This window comes from Uranotaenia lowii, chromosome 3, assembly GCF_029784155.1.
Source record: "Uranotaenia lowii strain MFRU-FL chromosome 3, ASM2978415v1, whole genome shotgun sequence".
NCBI classification, from domain to species: Eukaryota; Metazoa; Arthropoda; class Insecta; order Diptera; family Culicidae; genus Uranotaenia; species Uranotaenia lowii.
The window spans coordinates 284,154,104-284,174,353 of record NC_073693.1 but is presented as its reverse complement, the minus strand read 5'-3'; the positions used below and the strand labels follow the sequence as shown (position 1 = coordinate 284,174,353).

At 39.6% G+C, this 20,250-nt stretch overlaps 1 protein-coding gene across 1 annotated transcript in view; it reads left to right on the top strand.

Moving 5' to 3' along the window:
- Positions 1–13,988: 13,988 nt before the first annotated feature.
- The window catches only part of LOC129753519 (uncharacterized), a 17,628-nt gene continuing 11,366 nt past the window's right edge, over positions 13,989–20,250 (top strand). The window contains exons 1-2 of the mRNA XM_055749342.1: positions 13,989–15,321; positions 17,006–17,346. Of these exons, the coding sequence (XP_055605317.1) occupies positions 13,989–15,321; positions 17,006–17,346 (1,674 nt within the window). The remainder of the gene's footprint in view (positions 15,322–17,005; positions 17,347–20,250) is intronic.

Sequence of the window (20,250 nt, the reverse complement as noted above, 5' to 3'; positions counted from 1 at the left end):
TGACAATAGCCCAGTATTTCTCAATTGGGCGGAGCTCTGGCGTGTTGAGAGAGTGTTTGTCCATGGGAACCACCTGCATGTTGTTGGCGGTGTACCACTCTATGGCCTTTTTACCGTAGTAGCAAGATGCCAAATCCGGCCAAAACAGTACGGAACATCCGTATTTCTTCAGGAAAGGCAGGAGACGTTTATTCAAACACTCTTTCACGTGAATTTCTTGGTTGACAGTCCCGGAAGCTATGAAAATGCTGCTTTTCAAATCACAGGTAAAGATGGCTTGCCAAACCAGATACTTCTGCGCGAACTTTGACAGTTGCATGTGCTTGAAAATATCTTCTTCCTTTCCCCTTCCTTTTGCCGTATAAAACTCCTGTCCCGGAAGCTGCTTGTAGTCGGCTTTGACGTAGGTTTTGTCGTCCATTACCACGCAGTCAAACTTCGTCAGCATCGTCGTGTACAGCCACCGGGATCGCGCTTTGGCCGTCGTATTTTGTTTATCATCGCGATTTGGAGTCACTACCTTCTTGTAAGTCGATAGTACGGCTCGTTTTTTGGCTCGATGCACGGTTGTAGACGATACACCCAGCTTATTTGCGGCATCTCGGAGAAAGAGTTTAGGGTTTCGCTTGAAACTACCGGCAACTCTCTTTGTCGTCTCAGCGGCTTCCGGTTTTCGATTTCCCACCGATCCAGCCTTCCTGGCTGTCGACAAACGTTCCCCAAACACTTTAATTACATTTGTAACGGTTGATTTGACAAGTTTTAGCGATTTTGCCAGCTTTGCGTGCGAGTAGCTCGGATTTTCGCGATGCGCGAGCAAAATTTTGATACGCTGCTCTTCTTCCTTGGACGGCATTTTGACAACTGAAGAGTGAATTCCAAAATCTAAATAGGAGCAACATTCTACACACACACCTTCAAAATGAGGGGTGTCCAGTTTTTTTAAATGCAAAATTGAAAGAAATTCGTCAAGTTGGTATTGACCAAATTTCGACCGTATCACCCTTTATGTGATGATAATGCTGCTAAATAAAATTCTACCCGCTGATTTTCACCATCTTTCATTTCTTTAAACTTTCCAACCGTCTATAAATTTTGAAATTCTAAAGATGTTCTTGCTAAAAAGGACACCACTTTTCACTGATAAGGCCGATAAATCAATCAACAAACATAATTTACGGTGATAAATCTCTTCTAAATAATTGGAGTTATGAATTCTTAAATTAATATAAAAAAAGAAAGTAAAACTTCTCAGTCAAGAGTCGAAGAATTTTAAACATTTTTTTTTGTAATTTAAATTTTAAACATATTTTAGAGGAAATTTGAGTAAAGTTGTCGATGAGCTCTTCTTGGCAATCGATTTTGTAGAATACATCCTTTCAAGAATGCCACAAGGTGAAGTGTCATAGTTTTTTTTTTTTAATTTAAAACTAGTTTATTAAAGGCCTTTTACTTTAACAAAGTTTCAATGTGCCGAGTGTATTCGTTTCACTAGGTTAGTAGGGAAGGGGGCCGTAATAGTCGCGGCGACTCAACAGTTAAAAAAAAACTAAACAAGGGAAAAGGAAGGGATTTATAGGGGTTATTCTCCAATATCAGTTTTCCATTAGGGTCCGGTGGTGGCCTCCTGTAGCTGTGGTTTTGGAAGCTACAGTTTGGTATCAGTTTCCGATCTTCTGGCCAGCCTTCAGGAATGTGTCGAACCCGTTGGATGAGAGGTGGTACTAGTAAATAAACAAAACAGACATTAAATGAAGAACACACAAGGGGAGAGTTTACGTGGATAAGCGGACTAAACGACCAAGTCAGACAGCTTGAGATATTTGTAAATTGGGAATAAATATCCAAAATCTAAGTTTGCCAAAATGTCTCGAATTGGAACACCAGGTAGTCTACCTCGGGCCCTAAGGGTATCCAGTAGCCAAGCCCTCGTTTGACCATACCTTTCACACGTTCATACAACATGCTCGATGTCATGGTAGCCATCCCCACAAACGCAAACATTGGTTGCAGCGAGATTAATACGAAACAAGTGCGCGTCAAGCCAGCAGTGATTTGACATGAGCCGAGAAATCACGCGAATGAAGTCGCGACTCAAGTTAAAATGCTTAAACCATGCCTTCGTCGGAACCTTAGGGATAATCGTATGGAGCCAACGTCCCTTTGTGCCATTATCCCAGCTAGACTGCCAAGCGCTAATCGCTAAAGTGCGAGGTATTGAAAAGTATTCATTGTAAGTTATTATCCTCTCAAAGATTTCACCTTGTAACGCGCCCACCTTAGCCAATGAGTCCGCCTTCTCATTGCCTTGTATAAGACAATGAGACGGGATCCAAGCTAAGGTATGTAATTCTATACAAATTTTCGATCAGAGCGCCCAATATCCCAGAAATTTCCAGCAAGAAATGGGAAGAGCGCTTCATCAGTTTCATCGATCGAATCGCCTCAACGGAGCTGAGACTATCCGAGTAGATGAAATAGTGGTCTACGGGCAGTGTGCGAATGTGTTCCAAGGTGCAGTAAATAGCGGCTAGCTCAGCAGTGTAAACGGAGCATGGCTCTCGAAGCTTGAACGAAGCTTCAAAGCCCTCATTATACACTGCGAAGCCAGTCGCGTTGTCGATTCTAGAACCATCAGTAAAGAACATTTTTATAGGATCAATTTCACGTACTTTTGAAGCAAAGATTGAAGGAATGATATTGGGTCGGACGTGATCTGGAATTCCACGGATGTCAGCGGTCATGGACAGATCGAATTTTATCAAGTAACTGCTAATCGGGTAAAAGTGACTCGTGTCCGAATTTAATAAAGAAGGATTTATTTATAATTGACTAAAAGTTTTATAATTATCTACATATTTTACTTGCGGATTAATATGCATAAGCCTTTCCAAATTTTCTATCACCAAAGGATTCATAGTTTCACTTCGAATTAGGAAACGTAGCGTTAAATCGTAGAACCGATTTTTCAACGGCATGACTCCCGCCAGTACTTCAAGACCCATCGTATGTGTCGATTGCATACAACCCATGGCAATACGCAAACAACGATACTGCATTCGTTCTAGTTTAATCAAGTGGGTTTGCGCGGCGGACCCAAAGCAAAAGCTTCCGTATTCTATGACCGACAGTATCGTTGTTTGGTATAACCTGATAAGGTCCTGTGGATGAGCACCCCACCAGGTTCCAGTAATCGTTCGAAGAAAATTGATTCTCTTTTGGCATTTTTGAGTCAAGTACCTAATATGTTTTCCCCAGAGGCATTTAGAGTCGAACCAGACACCCAAATATTTAAAACTAAGAGATTGAGTTAGAGTTCTACCCATCATAAGGAGCTCTATTTGAGGAGGGGAATGCTTCCTTGAAAAAACTACTAACTCGGTTTTACTAGGCGAAAACTCGATGCCTAGATTCCTGGCCCAATGTGATAAATTATTTAGAGTTTCTTGTAGCGGAGGTTTTATTTGAGTGTCTGTTTTACCTGTGAAATGAACAACACAGTCATCCGCAAGCTGTCTTAGCGTGCAATTTTGTGCCATACAAGCATCGATTTCTCGGACATAAAAGTTGTATAGCAGGGGGCTTAAACATGAGCCTTGGGGTAGACCCATGTAACTAATTCGTTCAACTTTGGTTTCTCTATGGCTAAAATGCATGATTTTTTCAGACAACAGGTTGTATAGAAAATTGTTCAAAATTGGTGAAAGCCCGCAAGAGTTAAGATTACTAGATAGCACTTCTATGGACACCGAATCGAATGCCCCTTTGATGTCCAGAAATACTGCCCCCATCTGCTCTTTTTGGGCAAACGCCAATTGAATGTCTGATGAAAGTAATGCTAGACAGTCGTTCGTACCCTTGCCTCTACGGAATCCAAATTGTGTACTTGACAACAGATTGTTTGATTCAACCCATTTATCCAGCCGAAAGAGAATCATTTTTTCGAGCAATTTCCGGAGACACGAGAGCATTGCAATCGGCCTATACGAGTTGTAATCAGAAACTGGTTTTCCCGGTTTTTGGATGGCGATGACTTTCACTTGTCTCCAGTCATGCGGAACAATGTTCATCTCTAAACACTTATTGAATAGATTCAACAAGCGTTTCTTAGCGGTATCTGGCAGATTCTTCAACAAGTTGAATTTGATTCTGTCCAGTCCGGGAGCTGAATTGTTGCAAGACCAGAGCGCAAGTGAAAGTTCGACCATCGAGAATTGATCCTCCGTTTCGGAACTATTCTCTGTATCCCGATAGTGTTTCTGAGCTGGTGCTGCGTCCGGGCAGACCTTTTTCGCGAACTGTATCAGCCATCGACTTGAACTTTCTTCAGTTTCGTTCGACGGAGTGTGATTTCGCATGTTTCGTGCCGTTCTCCAAAGCGTGTGCAAAGACGTTTCTCGAGATAACCCATCCACGAATCGCCGCCAGTACCCCCGTTTCTTGCCCCTGATCAAGTTCTTGAACTTGCGTTCCAAGGCCAAGTAACGTTGGAACTTCTCTGGCAATCCGGTTCTGCGAAACTCAACAAACGCCTTGCACTTTTCACCTCGCGCGCGTGAGCAATCTCCATCCCACCACGGAGTGGGAGGCCGTTTCTGTATCGTCGAGCTTTCATTCCGTCTGACCTGTGCTCCGATTGCATAGTCCACAATTGTTCCAGAAATAAAACTGTACTCTGCCTCCGGAGACAGTTCGTCTGTTGAGTCGATGGCTTCAATGACATCCGATGCATACTTTTTCCAATCTATATTCCTTGTGAGGTCATAAGGAATATTGATTTCTTCGGGTGGACTACGACCACTGGCGATAGAAATATGGATAGGTAAATGATCGCTTCCCTGAGGGTCTTGGATTACCTTCCACATACAATCCAAGCTCAGAGAGGAAGAAGCTAGAGAAAGGTCTAAAATACTATGCTGTGATTGGGATCCATTAATTCGAGTCACTTCCCCATTGTTTAAGACAGTCATGTTGAAGTCGTCGCACAGCTCATAAATAATGTTAGCACGTTCATCATCACGTGAGCTACCCCAGCCCACGCCATGGGAGTTAAAATCTCCTAGAACAAGCCGGGGTTCTGGAAGAAGTGAAATAATATTCGCCAATTGGTTCCGGCTAACGCTTGAAGATGGCGGAATATAAACCGAGGCTAGACAAAGGTTTTGACCTTTTATTCTAGCTTGGCAACTAACGACTTCAATACCCGGAGATGGTTGTAGTGGAATACGATAGAACGAGTGGCATTTCTTGATCCCCAGAAGAACGCCACCCCCTCTTTGACCATCACGATCCAGGCGAATTATGTTGTGGCTGTGGAAGGTGAAATCTACGTTTGGAGAGAGCAAAGTTTCGCATAAGGCGAACACATCACAATTCAAATTGTGTACCAATATTTTAAATGGGTCTAATTTTGGTAAAATACTTCTGCAGTTCCATTGCAATACAGAAACAATTTCTCTCCCCTCATTGGATGAATTATCCATCGAAAGAAATTGCTTCTGCGATGAGGGTCATAGTGAGAGCTTTCTTTTTCAAGAATTCTCTCAAAAGGGGTACAAACATATTTATCATAGTCCTCCATCCTGCTGGTACACTGAAAAAGTCCAGGATGAACGCAACAATTTCCGAGAATTTAATCTTACCATCCGTCGAAAAGCTGGGAAAACCATTCGACGATGGATCAGATGCAGTTTCTCTGGGAATTGTTGCATTCCTGTTAGCTACTGATGGGCCTGAATTCTGAAGGAAAGCCTGCACTCAGAAATGAAAAAAATATGAAAATTATTATATTTCAATAACTCCGATATTTCTCTGACAATAATATCCAGAAATATTAAAAAATAACAATTTCAGATATTTAAATTTATGCATCCGAATAATTTCTTGGCGTGTAATGATCCAATGCATAAAATTTAATAACCGAGAAATTATATATTATTTTGTTCAAACAAACGCTTTGTGCGTTTGAGTCCCAACTAAACGGGTATGAGCACATGCTAGATTCTTCAGTTGCTAAAAGCCTTTCAACTTGACTGCATGCAGATTCCATTCTCTTTAAATATTTATCTGAATCATATTTAAAAAGGATGGACTCAATTGCAGCAAGTAATATTACCAGCGAAATGCACATGTTTCTATGCTATGGTCAATTATGCACATTGACCATAGAACATGGACGAAAATCAAACGATTTTCGTTTGGTTTTTCTGTTTATTTCTGCTTTAAGCGTTTGCCTTTACGTTACGGCTCAAACTTTTATTTCTGACCACCAGATGTCGTTCCATAACATTTCTCAATGCATAAATTTTAATCGCAGAAATATTTCCCAGTGAGAAATATCCCAGTAATTACACCATGAGAAATATCCGTGTGCGTAAAGAGGGAGATATGTGAAAATACCTAAAATATAACTGTTTGATATTTTATTTATTTCTGAGTGTGGGGTTTTGACTTCCCAGAAAGTGGAGGGAAGTCCTTCGGGGACGGATTAAAACCCGGAGGACTCTGAATAGGAGGGCTAGAATTACTATTTCCACTTTGAGGATTTCTTTTAATTTTAATTTTGCTGGCAGCTAATCCGGTTTGTGTTTTAGTAATGCGTTTCCTTTTTGGAGCCTGTGAAACATTATTTTTTTTAAAATGGCCCAGTTGATGTTCCTTCACATGGATCCTCCCCTTCGGACTCATTCTCGCTTAGAAGGTCAAACTGGTTCTCTGAGACGATTGGCAAAGACTTCAGAACCATGTCTCTATAGGACATTTTTACACGATTTTTCAGAGAAGTCTTGATTTTTTTTCGGACACGCCGAGAGAGCATGAGATGCTTCACCAGTGCAATACAAACACCTGCTTGCTGCTTGTATTGTACACGAAGCTTCCTCATGCTTCTCCCCGCACTTAGAGCAACGTGCCTGATTGCAGCAGTAGGCGGCCGTATGATCCAACTGCTTGCACTTCTGGCAGAACATGACCGAAGGCACATAAAGTCTCACAGGTAGACGAGCCTTCCCGATCGCAACGTAATCAGGAAGTGCAGTGCCGGAAAAGGTAACCCGAAAAGAATTCGACAGGGAAAACTTCCGTTTTTCCCCCTCGCCTGATGCTGATTTTAGTTGACGCGCGTCCAACACCTTGACCGTTGGAAGAGCAGGATCCTTAAATCGGCCAACTCCTGATTCCATTAGGTCATCGACGGTCAAACCCTCTTCGGTTACCACTCCGTCGATTTCCACGTCACGAGCGGGAACGTAAACGCGGTACTCGATCGTAAACCTCTCGTCACAAGCAATGGCGTTTGCTTCCTTCAAGCTACCAACAACAACGCGCATTTTGTTCCGACTCATCGGCTGGTAGCTGACTACGGAAGAGTACGATCGGTCGAGGTCTCGGGAAATTGAAATGATATTTAGAGGTTTCGATTTGAACCTGAAATAGACTACCCAAGGTCCCGTCGATTCATTCTGATAAACCCGACGGCGAGGCGTAGTTTCTGGTATCTTTAAACTTTTATTTGTTGAGGAAGAGCGGAGGTTACCGAATACGAACGGTTTTGAGCTATTGGGATGCTGAATTGATTCAACAGCGGGGGACAGGGAATCTTCCGTATCTGAGATGTACATCGGTTGGAGGGGGATATTAGGGGGTTCATCATTCGAAATATACTCCTTGGAAGGGATTTCTTCCCGAAATGGGGGATGCTCATCGTCCTCGCCGTCGTCATCCGATGTCGGTTACATTCCGACATACCGGGCGAGAGTGGAGAACAAAACCTTTAAAACTACTTAACTAAAAAAAACAATTTACTTAAAAAAAAAAAACGGTTACAACTATGATATAAATAAGCAAAACAAGAAAACCGATAAATAATATGTAGATAACTAAAACCAAAAAAAAATTCGATACTTAGCCTACTGGTAACCCTGTACCAGTTTGCAATCGATCCTTTTGTTTGTATTGCTGATCCACTCTTTTTTTCTATTTCTGCGATAGCTGATTTGGGCTCCCGTAGGGTACCACTGTAAAAAAAATTACAGTATTCAAGAAAAAAACGAGCATTGTTCTACATATGGATTATTTATCGACTGAAATTAAATCGGATGAACAAACGGAAAACATTGAAAGATGTTTTAATGAAAAGTAGTCAAACAAACATGTATACCAAATATTATTATCGGATTATCTATTGATTATAAAACAAAAAATTGTGTTTGCCTTGAGCTTGGTCAATCAGTGGTCAAAATCATGGAAAAATGAATAATAAAAAAAAACCTGTTTGCGATGGGGTCAATCAGCGGACAAATTCACGAAAAAAAAATGAAAACCTGTAGTTGTTTAAATAAGTTTAGAGTTCGACGACACGGTAGCGATCATTCATTGAATGTTGGATTTCGTGCTATGTTTTGCAGTCGGAGTTATCCGTATAAAGTTAAACTGAAAAGCGATTAGCGTGTAGAAAACCGTCAAATTTTATACTGATTCGACAGATTGCACAAATTTTGCAGTTATGAGTGCGCAGTCCAATTTTTTGCGATGCGAATGGTATTATTTCCTATAATATATTATTCACCGTACACAACTCCTTTTTTAACTTCTCATATACGATTTGTTACATTTTACGACAATATAATTGAATTCGACCAGCATATAAAGCAAGGATTATTTAAATAAGGTAGTGCCGAGAGCCATATTGGATTTTTTTGTGACGTCACAAAAACGATTGTATCGAAAATTTATATGAGAATGGTAGGAATTTCAAAGAAAACACATTTTAGAACGAAAATGAATTACAATTTCATTTCGATTATGTTGAAAGGCCTCTATTTCACTATGTTATGAAGTGTTTTGGTCCGTTTAAGATTGCATTATGTTTTTTTTTCTTATTTTATTAATGAATGCAACGTCGCCTTTAAGATAAAACGTGCAAAAATGAAGAAAAAATCAGGTTTTAAAAGGTCAAGCTAGTAGATATTGGGTGTTCAACTGATTGTCATGATTTTAATTCAACTGGTTTACCATGTTCAATTCTTATATGAAACAATTAACATCAATAAACGATTGTTGAATCAGTTCACTGAAATGCCAATAACTGATTGTTGTTTTGTATAAAAATATGTGTTTTGGTCACTCTAATGCAATGAGGAGCTTAAACTGTTCTGATTTGAACATTTTCATATAAGACTTTGAAATAATTTTAAAGTTTTGCAAATTTCAATGGAGAAAATGCACCATTTTTTCTAACTTCGATGGTCTATTTATAGAATTTTTTTTCGAAAAATGCAACTTTTTTTGTACCGATCTTGAAGAGCAAGAATCCTTCTACAATAACATGTTATCAAAGTGGAAAGTTTTCAGCAGATTCTTCGAATTATCAACGAAAAAGATAAGTTTCTTAGTAAATTAACAAATTTTGCGTGATTGTGACGTCTCAGCCTGTACCAATACTAGAGCAGGGCTGCTTTGGCACTACCTTTTTTAAATATTCCTTGCATATAAAGTATCAAAGACGCATTTATCGCATCAAAAATCTTCGTCATGCCAAATTCGTTAATTCTGGGCTATGGAAAAATGTGTTTCAATAATGTAGATTGTTTTTTGTTTTGTCTGGGAATTTAACGCTCGTAATTAATTCAATCTCCATGAATACTGAGAATAATAATGTTTCATTCCGATGACTTCATGTTTTGTCCTCTCTTGCAAAATAATGATTTGAAGATTGATTCAAGAATTTACTTCTTAACTTTTCAATGAAATTAGTGAGTAAGACTGATTTTTTTAACTGTGTTTACTGCTCCGGCTAGCCTACCGCACGGAAGGCTACCGTCGCGCGATTAGAAATTTTCCCAGTAACCGCAATACTCAGCTGAAGCACCGACCGACGGTAGCCGGAGTCGTGGCTTTGTTGGTCTCCCTCGAACAAAAGCAAACAATGTGTGCTGCTGATGGTTTCAAAACAATGCACACCCGATTTCACTTGGCCGCGAGGAAAAAAGCCCCAAATTTCACTTGAGGAAAAACACCTTTTTCGTTACCAGGTAGCGGCACGTAGGTCCGAATATGTGTGGTAACAATTTAAACGATAACTAGAACTGATATCAATCAAACTAAGAATTTAATCACTTATTATCACTGCGGAAAGAAACACGACCTTCTTCGCCGAGTGGTGCGAAGTGAATGAAGTGTCATAGTTGAACATAAAAAAAAAATCCTGCTCCTACTATTTTTCAGGAACAAAAAACTAATTTAAAAAAAAACATTTCTTACATTCAGTATTATAATCAGTATCTAGAATAAGCGTTAGCGTGATTTTAAAAAAAATCTAAGAATTATAATATGAATATCCTCAGAAGTTTTAACTTATTATTATTGTAGCGATGATAAGCATTCGCGATGTATTTTCTTTCCATCAAAAAGCAGTTTCCCGAGAAGAAGCTTTTGCACTAATAATCAAAGGTTTGAAGAACCTCTTAGCTGAATGAAACTATTATTTCAAAGTAGTCGAAGATTCCTTTGAATTCAGCTACAGTATTTGAAAGACCCAAATACTAGTATTTCACTAGCTACTTGCTAGCATCCTCAGTGGGTTATCGACTGAAGAAAGTGTATCATATCCCTCCCTTAAATTGTCCAAGCTAGGTAGCTCTGAATTATTTGTAGGTAAAAAGAACCTTCGAATGCTCGGCAAATGTGCCGTTGTCAGTTTCTTGGGCCTACCTACCCTTTTCTGGGTGTTGTCAGGTAGATTATTATTGTTACCCGCCCTATTTTGGGCGTTGTCAGGTAAATTATATTTCTTCCTACCTAAGAACTTGAACAGCCAACTATGACCTGGTCCGTTGTCTCCGTTCAACAGTTTAGCTGAATTTTGATTGAAAATTTCAATACTTTCCGCTACATCTAACTTCAGCGAATTACTGTTCAACGATCGAAGTAAAGAAACATTTTCTTGATCGATCAAATGGCCTGTTTCACAGATGTGTAATGCTACTGAAGATCTAGGATTCTGTGAAGGGAGAACTTTTTTCTTCGAATCTGATTTGGCAATTGCCAAATGTTCTTCGAATCTCTCTATTAACTTCCTTTTTGTTTGTCCAATGTATACCTTATCACAGTCAGAACAACTGATCTTGTACACACCGGATCTATGCAAAAGTTCCACCGGATCTTTTGTTGATCCTAAAATGGATTTCAATTGATTATTGGAACTACTAAAAACCAATTCAATATCAAATTTTGTTAACTTGGATCGTAATTCAAGAGCATTGAAGCTATTAAATTCCATCGATCTCCGTTGAAACTCGTTTTGAATTGGAGTTAAAGTAGTGAAGGATTTTCTCTGAAGAATTTTTTGTTTTTTGTTGATGATGGCTTGAATAGAACTGGATTGGTATCCATTCTTATTAGCCGTTTGGAAGATATATTGAAGTTCCTTTTCTTCCCCTTCTTTTGAGAGAGGAATCGAATTCATTCTGTGGATCATATGATGGAAAGCGGCCATCTTATGTCCTAATGAATGATTAGAGGTGCTCGGGATAACCCTCATAGTATTGGTTGGTTTCCTGTAAATCTCAAAATTGAAAAGATTATCTTCTCTCTTTATGAGAACGTCCAGGAAAGGGATTTTCTTACCCTCTTCCACTTCACAAGTGAACTTGATATTCTTATGTAAACCATTTATGGCTGTCAGGAGTTCCTCAAGAAAATCTTTGTTTACTACACAGAAAATATCGTCGACGTATCTCCACCATTTTTCGGGTAGTAAATCCTGTTTTTCAAGAGTTTCCTCCAAGTGAGCCATAAACAGTTCACAAAGAAACGGAGACAACGGGTTTCCCATTGGAGCCCCTTTTGTCTGTCTATAGAACAGATCCCTAAACTTGAAATATGTCTGTCCCATACACAAGTCAACAAGTTTCTTGTAGTTTCGCACTTTGAGTCTCCAAGCGCTGCCACTATGTTGTTGAAGCAACCAATCCTCTAACAGATTAGAAGCTTCTTTAACTGGGACGCTTGGAAATAGTGCTGAAACATCAAAAGAAACCATGATATCATCCTCCTCTATGTTGCCTGAGGCTTGAAGTCTCTTGACAAATTCCAAAGTGTTGGTTACCGATCTAGTTCTAAAAGGTTTTGGCATCCTTTTGAACTCTTCTAGTAACCATTTTGCCACTTTTTCTGTGGGTGCGTTTACACCTGAAATTATCTCCCTCATTTCATTCCCCGGTTTGTGAATCTTAGGTAAACCTTTGATTCTGGGGACGATAGGGGCTGATACTTTCAATGCGATCGGCGCAAACCCCAGAATGGGCCCACACTCTTTTAGTGTTTTTTCTACTTCCTTCACCATTTCTGGCAAAGGATCCTCTCTGCGAATTCGATAGGGGCCCTCATCGATCTTACTTTGAATTAACTGATTGTAATCAGTTTTATCCAAAATAACTACTGAGTTACCCTTATCCGCTTTCACAAAAAACACCGGTTTCTTTTTGAGCTCTTTCACCACATCAAGCTCATCCTTATTCGAGTGTCCTTTGATACCTTTCCTCAAGACTTCTGCTACTTCAGCCCTCGCACAGTCCTTTTGGGTTGAGGACAACTTGCTAGACCTAATAGCTGTCTCGACGTCCAGGACTACCTGGTCCATTCGCGGTTTCCTATGTACCGCATAGTTCAGCCCTTTGTTCAGTAGGCTCATTTGTTTATCCGTGAATTGTTCCGAAGAGCGATTCACAACAAACCCGTCCAAATCGACAACACTTGGTATTTCCCTCGATTTGACCGGTTGCCTCACCTTCAAGAGCTTCAACTTTTTGTCAAGCGTCAACTTTTTTCTTCTCGCCTCACACTCTTCAGCTACTTTCACTTTCATCAAAAAAGAAGGAAACTCTGCTTCGTATTGTTTCGCTAATTTAAGATGAAGTGCGTAACACTCCAGAGTTTTAGAATTCAACTGGGCATACATCTTTTGGATGCTGTCCCTGATGAACTCACACTGTAACTTTTTCACTAACTTATTTGGCACTTGAACACTCACTTTTATTTTATGGCTAACAGGAGTTAACCCAAAACGTAAACATTCCTTAAGAAAAGAAATGCTTTTCTGCAACCCCGCGATACACTTTTTCAATCTAATAAATTTGTTTGGTTCACTAGGCGTGGATGCCATTGTCACTAATAATCAAAGGTTTGAAGAACCTCTTAGCTGAATGAAACTATTATTTCAAAGTAGTCGAAGATTCCTTTGAATTCAGCTACAGTATTTGAAAGACCCAAATACTAGTATTTCACTAGCTACTTGCTAGCATCCTCAGTGGGTTATCGACTGAAGAAAGTGTATCATATCCCTCCCTTAAATTGTCCAAGCTAGGTAGCTCTGAATTATTTGTAGGTAAAAAGAACCTTCGAATGCTCGGCAAATGTGCCGTTGTCAGTTTCTTGGGCCTACCTACCCTTTTCTGGGTGTTGTCAGGTAGATTATTATTGTTACCCGCCCTATTTTGGGCGTTGTCAGGTAAATTATATTTCTTCCTACCTAAGAACTTGAACAGCCAACTATGACCTGGTCCGTTGTCTCCGTTCAACAGTTTAGCTGAATTTTGATTGAAAATTTCAATACTTTCCGCTACATCTAACTTCAGCGAATTACTGTTCAACGATCGAAGTAAAGAAACATTTTCTTGATCGATCAAATGGCCTGTTTCACAGATGTGTAATGCTACTGAAGATCTAGGATTCTGTGAAGGGAGAACTTTTTTCTTCGAATCTGATTTGGCAATTGCCAAATGTTCTTCGAATCTCTCTATTAACTTCCTTTTTGTTTGTCCAATGTATACCTTATCACAGTCAGAACAAAGGACTTAGAACATTTTCTTAAGGAATGTTTACGTTTTGGGTTAACTCCTGTTAGCCATAAAATAAAAGTGAGTGTTCAAGTGCCAAATAAGTTAGTGAAAAAGTTACAGTGTGAGTTCATCAGGGACAGCATCCAAAAGATGTATGCCCAGTTGAATTCTAAAACTCTGGAGTGTTACGCACTTCATCTTAAATTAGCGAAACAATACGAAGCAGAGTTTCCTTCTTTTTTGATGAAAGTGAAAGTAGCTGAAGAGTGTGAGGCGAGAAGAAAAAAGTTGACGCTTGACAAAAAGTTGAAGCTCTTGAAGGTGAGGCAACCGGTCAAATCGAGGGAAATACCAAGTGTTGTCGATTTGGACGGGTTTGTTGTGAATCGCTCTTCGGAACAATTCACGGATAAACAAATGAGCCTACTGAACAAAGGGCTGAACTATGCGGTACATAGGAAACCGCGAATGGACCAGGTAGTCCTGGACGTCGAGACAGCTATTAGGTCTAGCAAGTTGTCCTCAACCCAAAAGGACTGTGCGAGGGCTGAAGTAGCAGAAGTCTTGAGGAAAGGTATCAAAGGACACTCGAATAAGGATGAGCTTGATGTGGTGAAAGAGCTCAAAAAGAAACCGGTGTTTTTTGTGAAAGCGGATAAGGGTAACTCAGTAGTTATTTTGGATAAAACTGATTACAATCAGTTAATTCAAAGTAAGATCGATGAGGGCCCCTATCGAATTCGCAGAGAGGATCCTTTGCCAGAAATGGTGAAGGAAGTAGAAAAAACACTAAAAGAGTGTGGGTCCATTCTGGGGTTTGCGCCGATCGCATTGAAAGTATCAGCCCCTATCGTCCCCAGAATCAAAGGTTTACCTAAGATTCACAAACCGGGGAATGAAATGAGGGAGATAATTTCAGGTGTAAACGCACCCACAGAAAAAGTGGCAAAATGGTTACTAGAAGAGTTCAAAAGGATGCCAAAACCTTTTAGAACTAGATCGGTAACCAACACTTTGGAATTTGTCAAGAGACTTCAAGCCTCAGGCAACATAGAGGAGGATGATATCATGGTTTCTTTTGATGTTTCAGCACTATTTCCAAGCGTCCCAGTTAAAGAAGCTTCTAATCTGTTAGAGGATTGGTTGCTTCAACAACATAGTGGCAGCGCTTGGAGACTCAAAGTGCGAAACTACAAGAAACTTGTTGACTTGTGTATGGGACAGACATATTTCAAGTTTAGGGATCTGTTCTATAGACAGACAAAAGGGGCTCCAATGGGAAACCCGTTGTCTCCGTTTCTTTGTGAACTGTTTATGGCTCACTTGGAGGAAACTCTTGAAAAACAGGATTTACTACCCGAAAAATGGTGGAGATACGTCGACGATATTTTCTGTGTAGTAAACAAAGATTTTCTTGAGGAACTCCTGACAGCCATAAATGGTTTACATAAGAATATCAAGTTCACTTGTGAAGTGGAAGAGGGTAAGAAAATCCCTTTCCTGGACGTTCTCATAAAGAGAGAAGATAATCTTTTCAATTTTGAGATTTACAGGAAACCAACCAATACTATGAGGGTTATCCCGAGCACCTCTAATCATTCATTAGGACATAAGATGGCCGCTTTCCATCATATGATCCACAGAATGAATTCGATTCCTCTCTCAAAAGAAGGGGAAGAAAAGGAACTTCAATATATCTTCCAAACGGCTAATAAGAATGGATACCAATCCAGTTCTATTCAAGCCATCATCAACAAAAAACAAAAAATTCTTCAGAGAAAATCCTTCACTACTTTAACTCCAATTCAAAACGAGTTTCAACGGAGATCGATGGAATTTAATAGCTTCAATGCTCTTGAATTACGATCCAAGTTAACAAAATTTGATATTGAATTGGTTTTTAGTAGTTCCAATAATCAATTGAAATCCATTTTAGGATCAACAAAAGATCCGGTGGAACTTTTGCATAGATCCGGTGTGTACAAGATCAGTTGTTCTGACTGTGATAAGGTATACATTGGACAAACAAAAAGGAAGTTAATAGAGAGATTCGAAGAACATTTGGCAATTGCCAAATCAGATTCGAAGAAAAAAGTTCTCCCTTCACAGAATCCTAGATCTTCAGTAGCATTACACATCTGTGAAACAGGCCATTTGATCGATCAAGAAAATGTTTCTTTACTTCGATCGTTGAACAGTAATTCGCTGAAGTTAGATGTAGCGGAAAGTATTGAAATTTTCAATCAAAATTCAGCTAAACTGTTGAACGGAGACAACGGACCAGGTCATAGTTGGCTGTTCAAGTTCTTAGGTAGGAAGAAATATAATTTACCTGACAACGCCCAAAATAGGGCGGGTAACAATAATAATCTACCTGACAACACCCAGAAAAGGGTAGGTAGGCCCAAGAAACTGACAACGGCACATTTGCCGAGCATTCGAAGGTTCTTTTTACCTACAAATAATTCAGAGCTACCTAGCTTGGACAATTTAAGGGAGGGATATGATACACTTTCTTCAGTCGATAACCCACTGAGGATGCTAGCAAGTAGCTAGTGAAATACTAGTATTTGGGTCTTTCAAATACTGTAGCTGAATTCAAAGGAATCTTCGACTACTTTGAAATAATAGTTTCATTCAGCTAAGAGGTTCTTCAAACCTTTGATTATTAGTGACAATGGCATCCACGCCTAGTGAACCAAACAAATTTATTAGATTGAAAAAGTGTATCGCGGGGTTGCAGAAAAGCATTTCTTTTCTTAAGGAATGTTTACGTTTTGGGTTAACTCCTGTTAGCCATAAAATAAAAGTGAGTGTTCAAGTGCCAAATAAGTTAGTGAAAAAGTTACAGTGTGAGTTCATCAGGGACAGCATCCAAAAGATGTATGCCCAGTTGAATTCTAAAACTCTGGAGTGTTACGCACTTCATCTTAAATTAGCGAAACAATACGAAGCAGAGTTTCCTTCTTTTTTGATGAAAGTGAAAGTAGCTGAAGAGTGTGAGGCGAGAAGAAAAAAGTTGACGCTTGACAAAAAGTTGAAGCTCTTGAAGGTGAGGCAACCGGTCAAATCGAGGGAAATACCAAGTGTTGTCGATTTGGACGGGTTTGTTGTGAATCGCTCTTCGGAACAATTCACGGATAAACAAATGAGCCTACTGAACAAAGGGCTGAACTATGCGGTACATAGGAAACCGCGAATGGACCAGGTAGTCCTGGACGTCGAGACAGCTATTAGGTCTAGCAAGTTGTCCTCAACCCAAAAGGACTGTGCGAGGGCTGAAGTAGCAGAAGTCTTGAGGAAAGGTATCAAAGGACACTCGAATAAGGATGAGCTTGATGTGGTGAAAGAGCTCAAAAAGAAACCGGTGTTTTTTGTGAAAGCGGATAAGGGTAACTCAGTAGTTATTTTGGATAAAACTGATTACAATCAGTTAATTCAAAGTAAGATCGATGAGGGCCCCTATCGAATTCGCAGAGAGGATCCTTTGCCAGAAATGGTGAAGGAAGTAGAAAAAACACTAAAAGAGTGTGGGCCCATTCTGGGGTTTGCGCCGATCGCATTGAAAGTATCAGCCCCTATCGTCCCCAGAATCAAAGGTTTACCTAAGATTCACAAACCGGGGAATGAAATGAGGGAGATAATTTCAGGTGTAAACGCACCCACAGAAAAAGTGGCAAAATGGTTACTAGAAGAGTTCAAAAGGATGCCAAAACCTTTTAGAACTAGATCGGTAACCAACACTTTGGAATTTGTCAAGAGACTTCAAGCCTCAGGCAACATAGAGGAGGATGATATCATGGTTTCTTTTGATGTTTCAGCACTATTTCCAAGCGTCCCAGTTAAAGAAGCTTCTAATCTGTTAGAGGATTGGTTGCTTCAACAACATAGTGGCAGCGCTTGGAGACTCAAAGTGCGAAACTACAAGAAACTTGTTGACTTGTGTATGGGACAGACATATTTCAAGTTTAGGGATCTGTTCTATAGACAGACAAAAGGGGCTCCAATGGGAAACCCGTTGTCTCCGTTTCTTTGTGAACTGTTTATGGCTCACTTGGAGGAAACTCTTGAAAAACAGGATTTACTACCCGAAAAATGGTGGAGATACGTCGACGATATTTTCTGTGTAGTAAACAAAGATTTTCTTGAGGAACTCCTGACAGCCATAAATGGTTTACATAAGAATATCAAGTTCACTTGTGAAGTGGAAGAGGGTAAGAAAATCCCTTTCCTGGACGTTCTCATAAAGAGAGAAGATAATCTTTTCAATTTTGAGATTTACAGGAAACCAACCAATACTATGAGGGTTATCCCGAGCACCTCTAATCATTCATTAGGACATAAGATGGCCGCTTTCCATCATATGATCCACAGAATGAATTCGATTCCTCTCTCAAAAGAAGGGGAAGAAAAGGAACTTCAATATATCTTCCAAACGGCTAATAAGAATGGATACCAATCCAGTTCTATTCAAGCCATCATCAACAAAAAACAAAAAATTCTTCAGAGAAAATCCTTCACTACTTTAACTCCAATTCAAAACGAGTTTCAACGGAGATCGATGGAATTTAATAGCTTCAATGCTCTTGAATTACGATCCAAGTTAACAAAATTTGATATTGAATTGGTTTTTAGTAGTTCCAATAATCAATTGAAATCCATTTTAGGATCAACAAAAGATCCGGTGGAACTTTTGCATAGATCCGGTGTGTACAAGATCAGTTGTTCTGACTGTGATAAGGTATACATTGGACAAACAAAAAGGAAGTTAATAGAGAGATTCGAAGAACATTTGGCAATTGCCAAATCAGATTCGAAGAAAAAAGTTCTCCCTTCACAGAATCCTAGATCTTCAGTAGCATTACACATCTGTGAAACAGGCCATTTGATCGATCAAGAAAATGTTTCTTTACTTCGATCGTTGAACAGTAATTCGCTGAAGTTAGATGTAGCGGAAAGTATTGAAATTTTCAATCAAAATTCAGCTAAACTGTTGAACGGAGACAACGGACCAGGTCATAGTTGGCTGTTCAAGTTCTTAGGTAGGAAGAAATATAATTTACCTGACAACGCCCAAAATAGGGCGGGTAACAATAATAATCTACCTGACAACACCCAGAAAAGGGTAGGTAGGCCCAAGAAACTGACAACGGCACATTTGCCGAGCATTCGAAGGTTCTTTTTACCTACAAATAATTCAGAGCTACCTAGCTTGGACAATTTAAGGGAGGGATATGATACACTTTCTTCAGTCGATAACCCACTGAGGATGCTAGCAAGTAGCTAGTGAAATACTAGTATTTGGGTCTTTCAAATACTGTAGCTGAATTCAAAGGAATCTTCGACTACTTTGAAATAAAAGCTTTTGCAGTTTTCACACTTTTCAATGGTTGAACAAATCTTTTGGAATTGTAGATTAAATATTGAAATAGCGTTAATATAGCGAATCTGTTAGATAGCATACGATTCGATTTTTGATTTTGGTAACAAAAATTCTCGAGCGTGTTGCCAAAAACGAAAAGGGCCTGTAGTTGTATTCGGCAGCACTTAAGATAAATAAAATAAAATAAATTTCTATAGTCCTATTTGCCGCTGATAGTGTTCGTGATATTTTTCTGGTTGTTTCACCAACACTTTTCAGTTTTGGGACAATTAACCTCAAAAACGACCATGTTCGTTGACCGGCTGCCCGTTTTTTGTACCGAGAGTTTTTGAGGTTAATTGTCCCGTCTCATCTGTACGCGCTCTGCAAGTGTGCGTAAGAAATGTCAAAAACAACTCTATGGCAACGTTTGTTATTTTGGCAACACTAGGCAAAACAAACAAAACAAAGTCAGTCATTGATCTATTCTTGTGAGTGACAAACGTGTCTGAGTGAATCTCTGAATTGAGATTCATAAGAGTTGTCAAATCACGACAATAGCGTGGTAGATAGAATAAGGACAGCGAGCGCAGATTTTCAAGACTGCGTCTAAGAAAAATGTTTTTTTTTTCACAGATTTTGAAGGCCGCTGCTAGAAAAAAAAAGTTTTTTTTTCGGCCTCCGGTAGAATGACGGATTGGCACAGGGAGCACAGATTTAAAAGAATGCTGCTACGTACAAAATTGTTTCTGATTCGGCCTCTGGAAAAAGACGGATTGGCTTGCGAAGCGCAAGTTTTTAAGGCAGCTGCTGCTGATTGTTTGTTATGATTTGGCCTTTCGGTGGAAAAATACGTAATTTGCTTAGGGAGCGCAGATTTTTAAGGCAAGCTTTAGTTAATGTTTGCTTTGATTTGGCCTTCCGGTGGAACACGGAATTGGCTTAGGAATTAAAAAGAACGGGATTGGCTAAAGAAGTGCAGATTTATAAGGCTGTTGCTGCTGATTGTTTGTTGTGATTTGACCTTCTGGTGGATCGTTGAAAAATCAG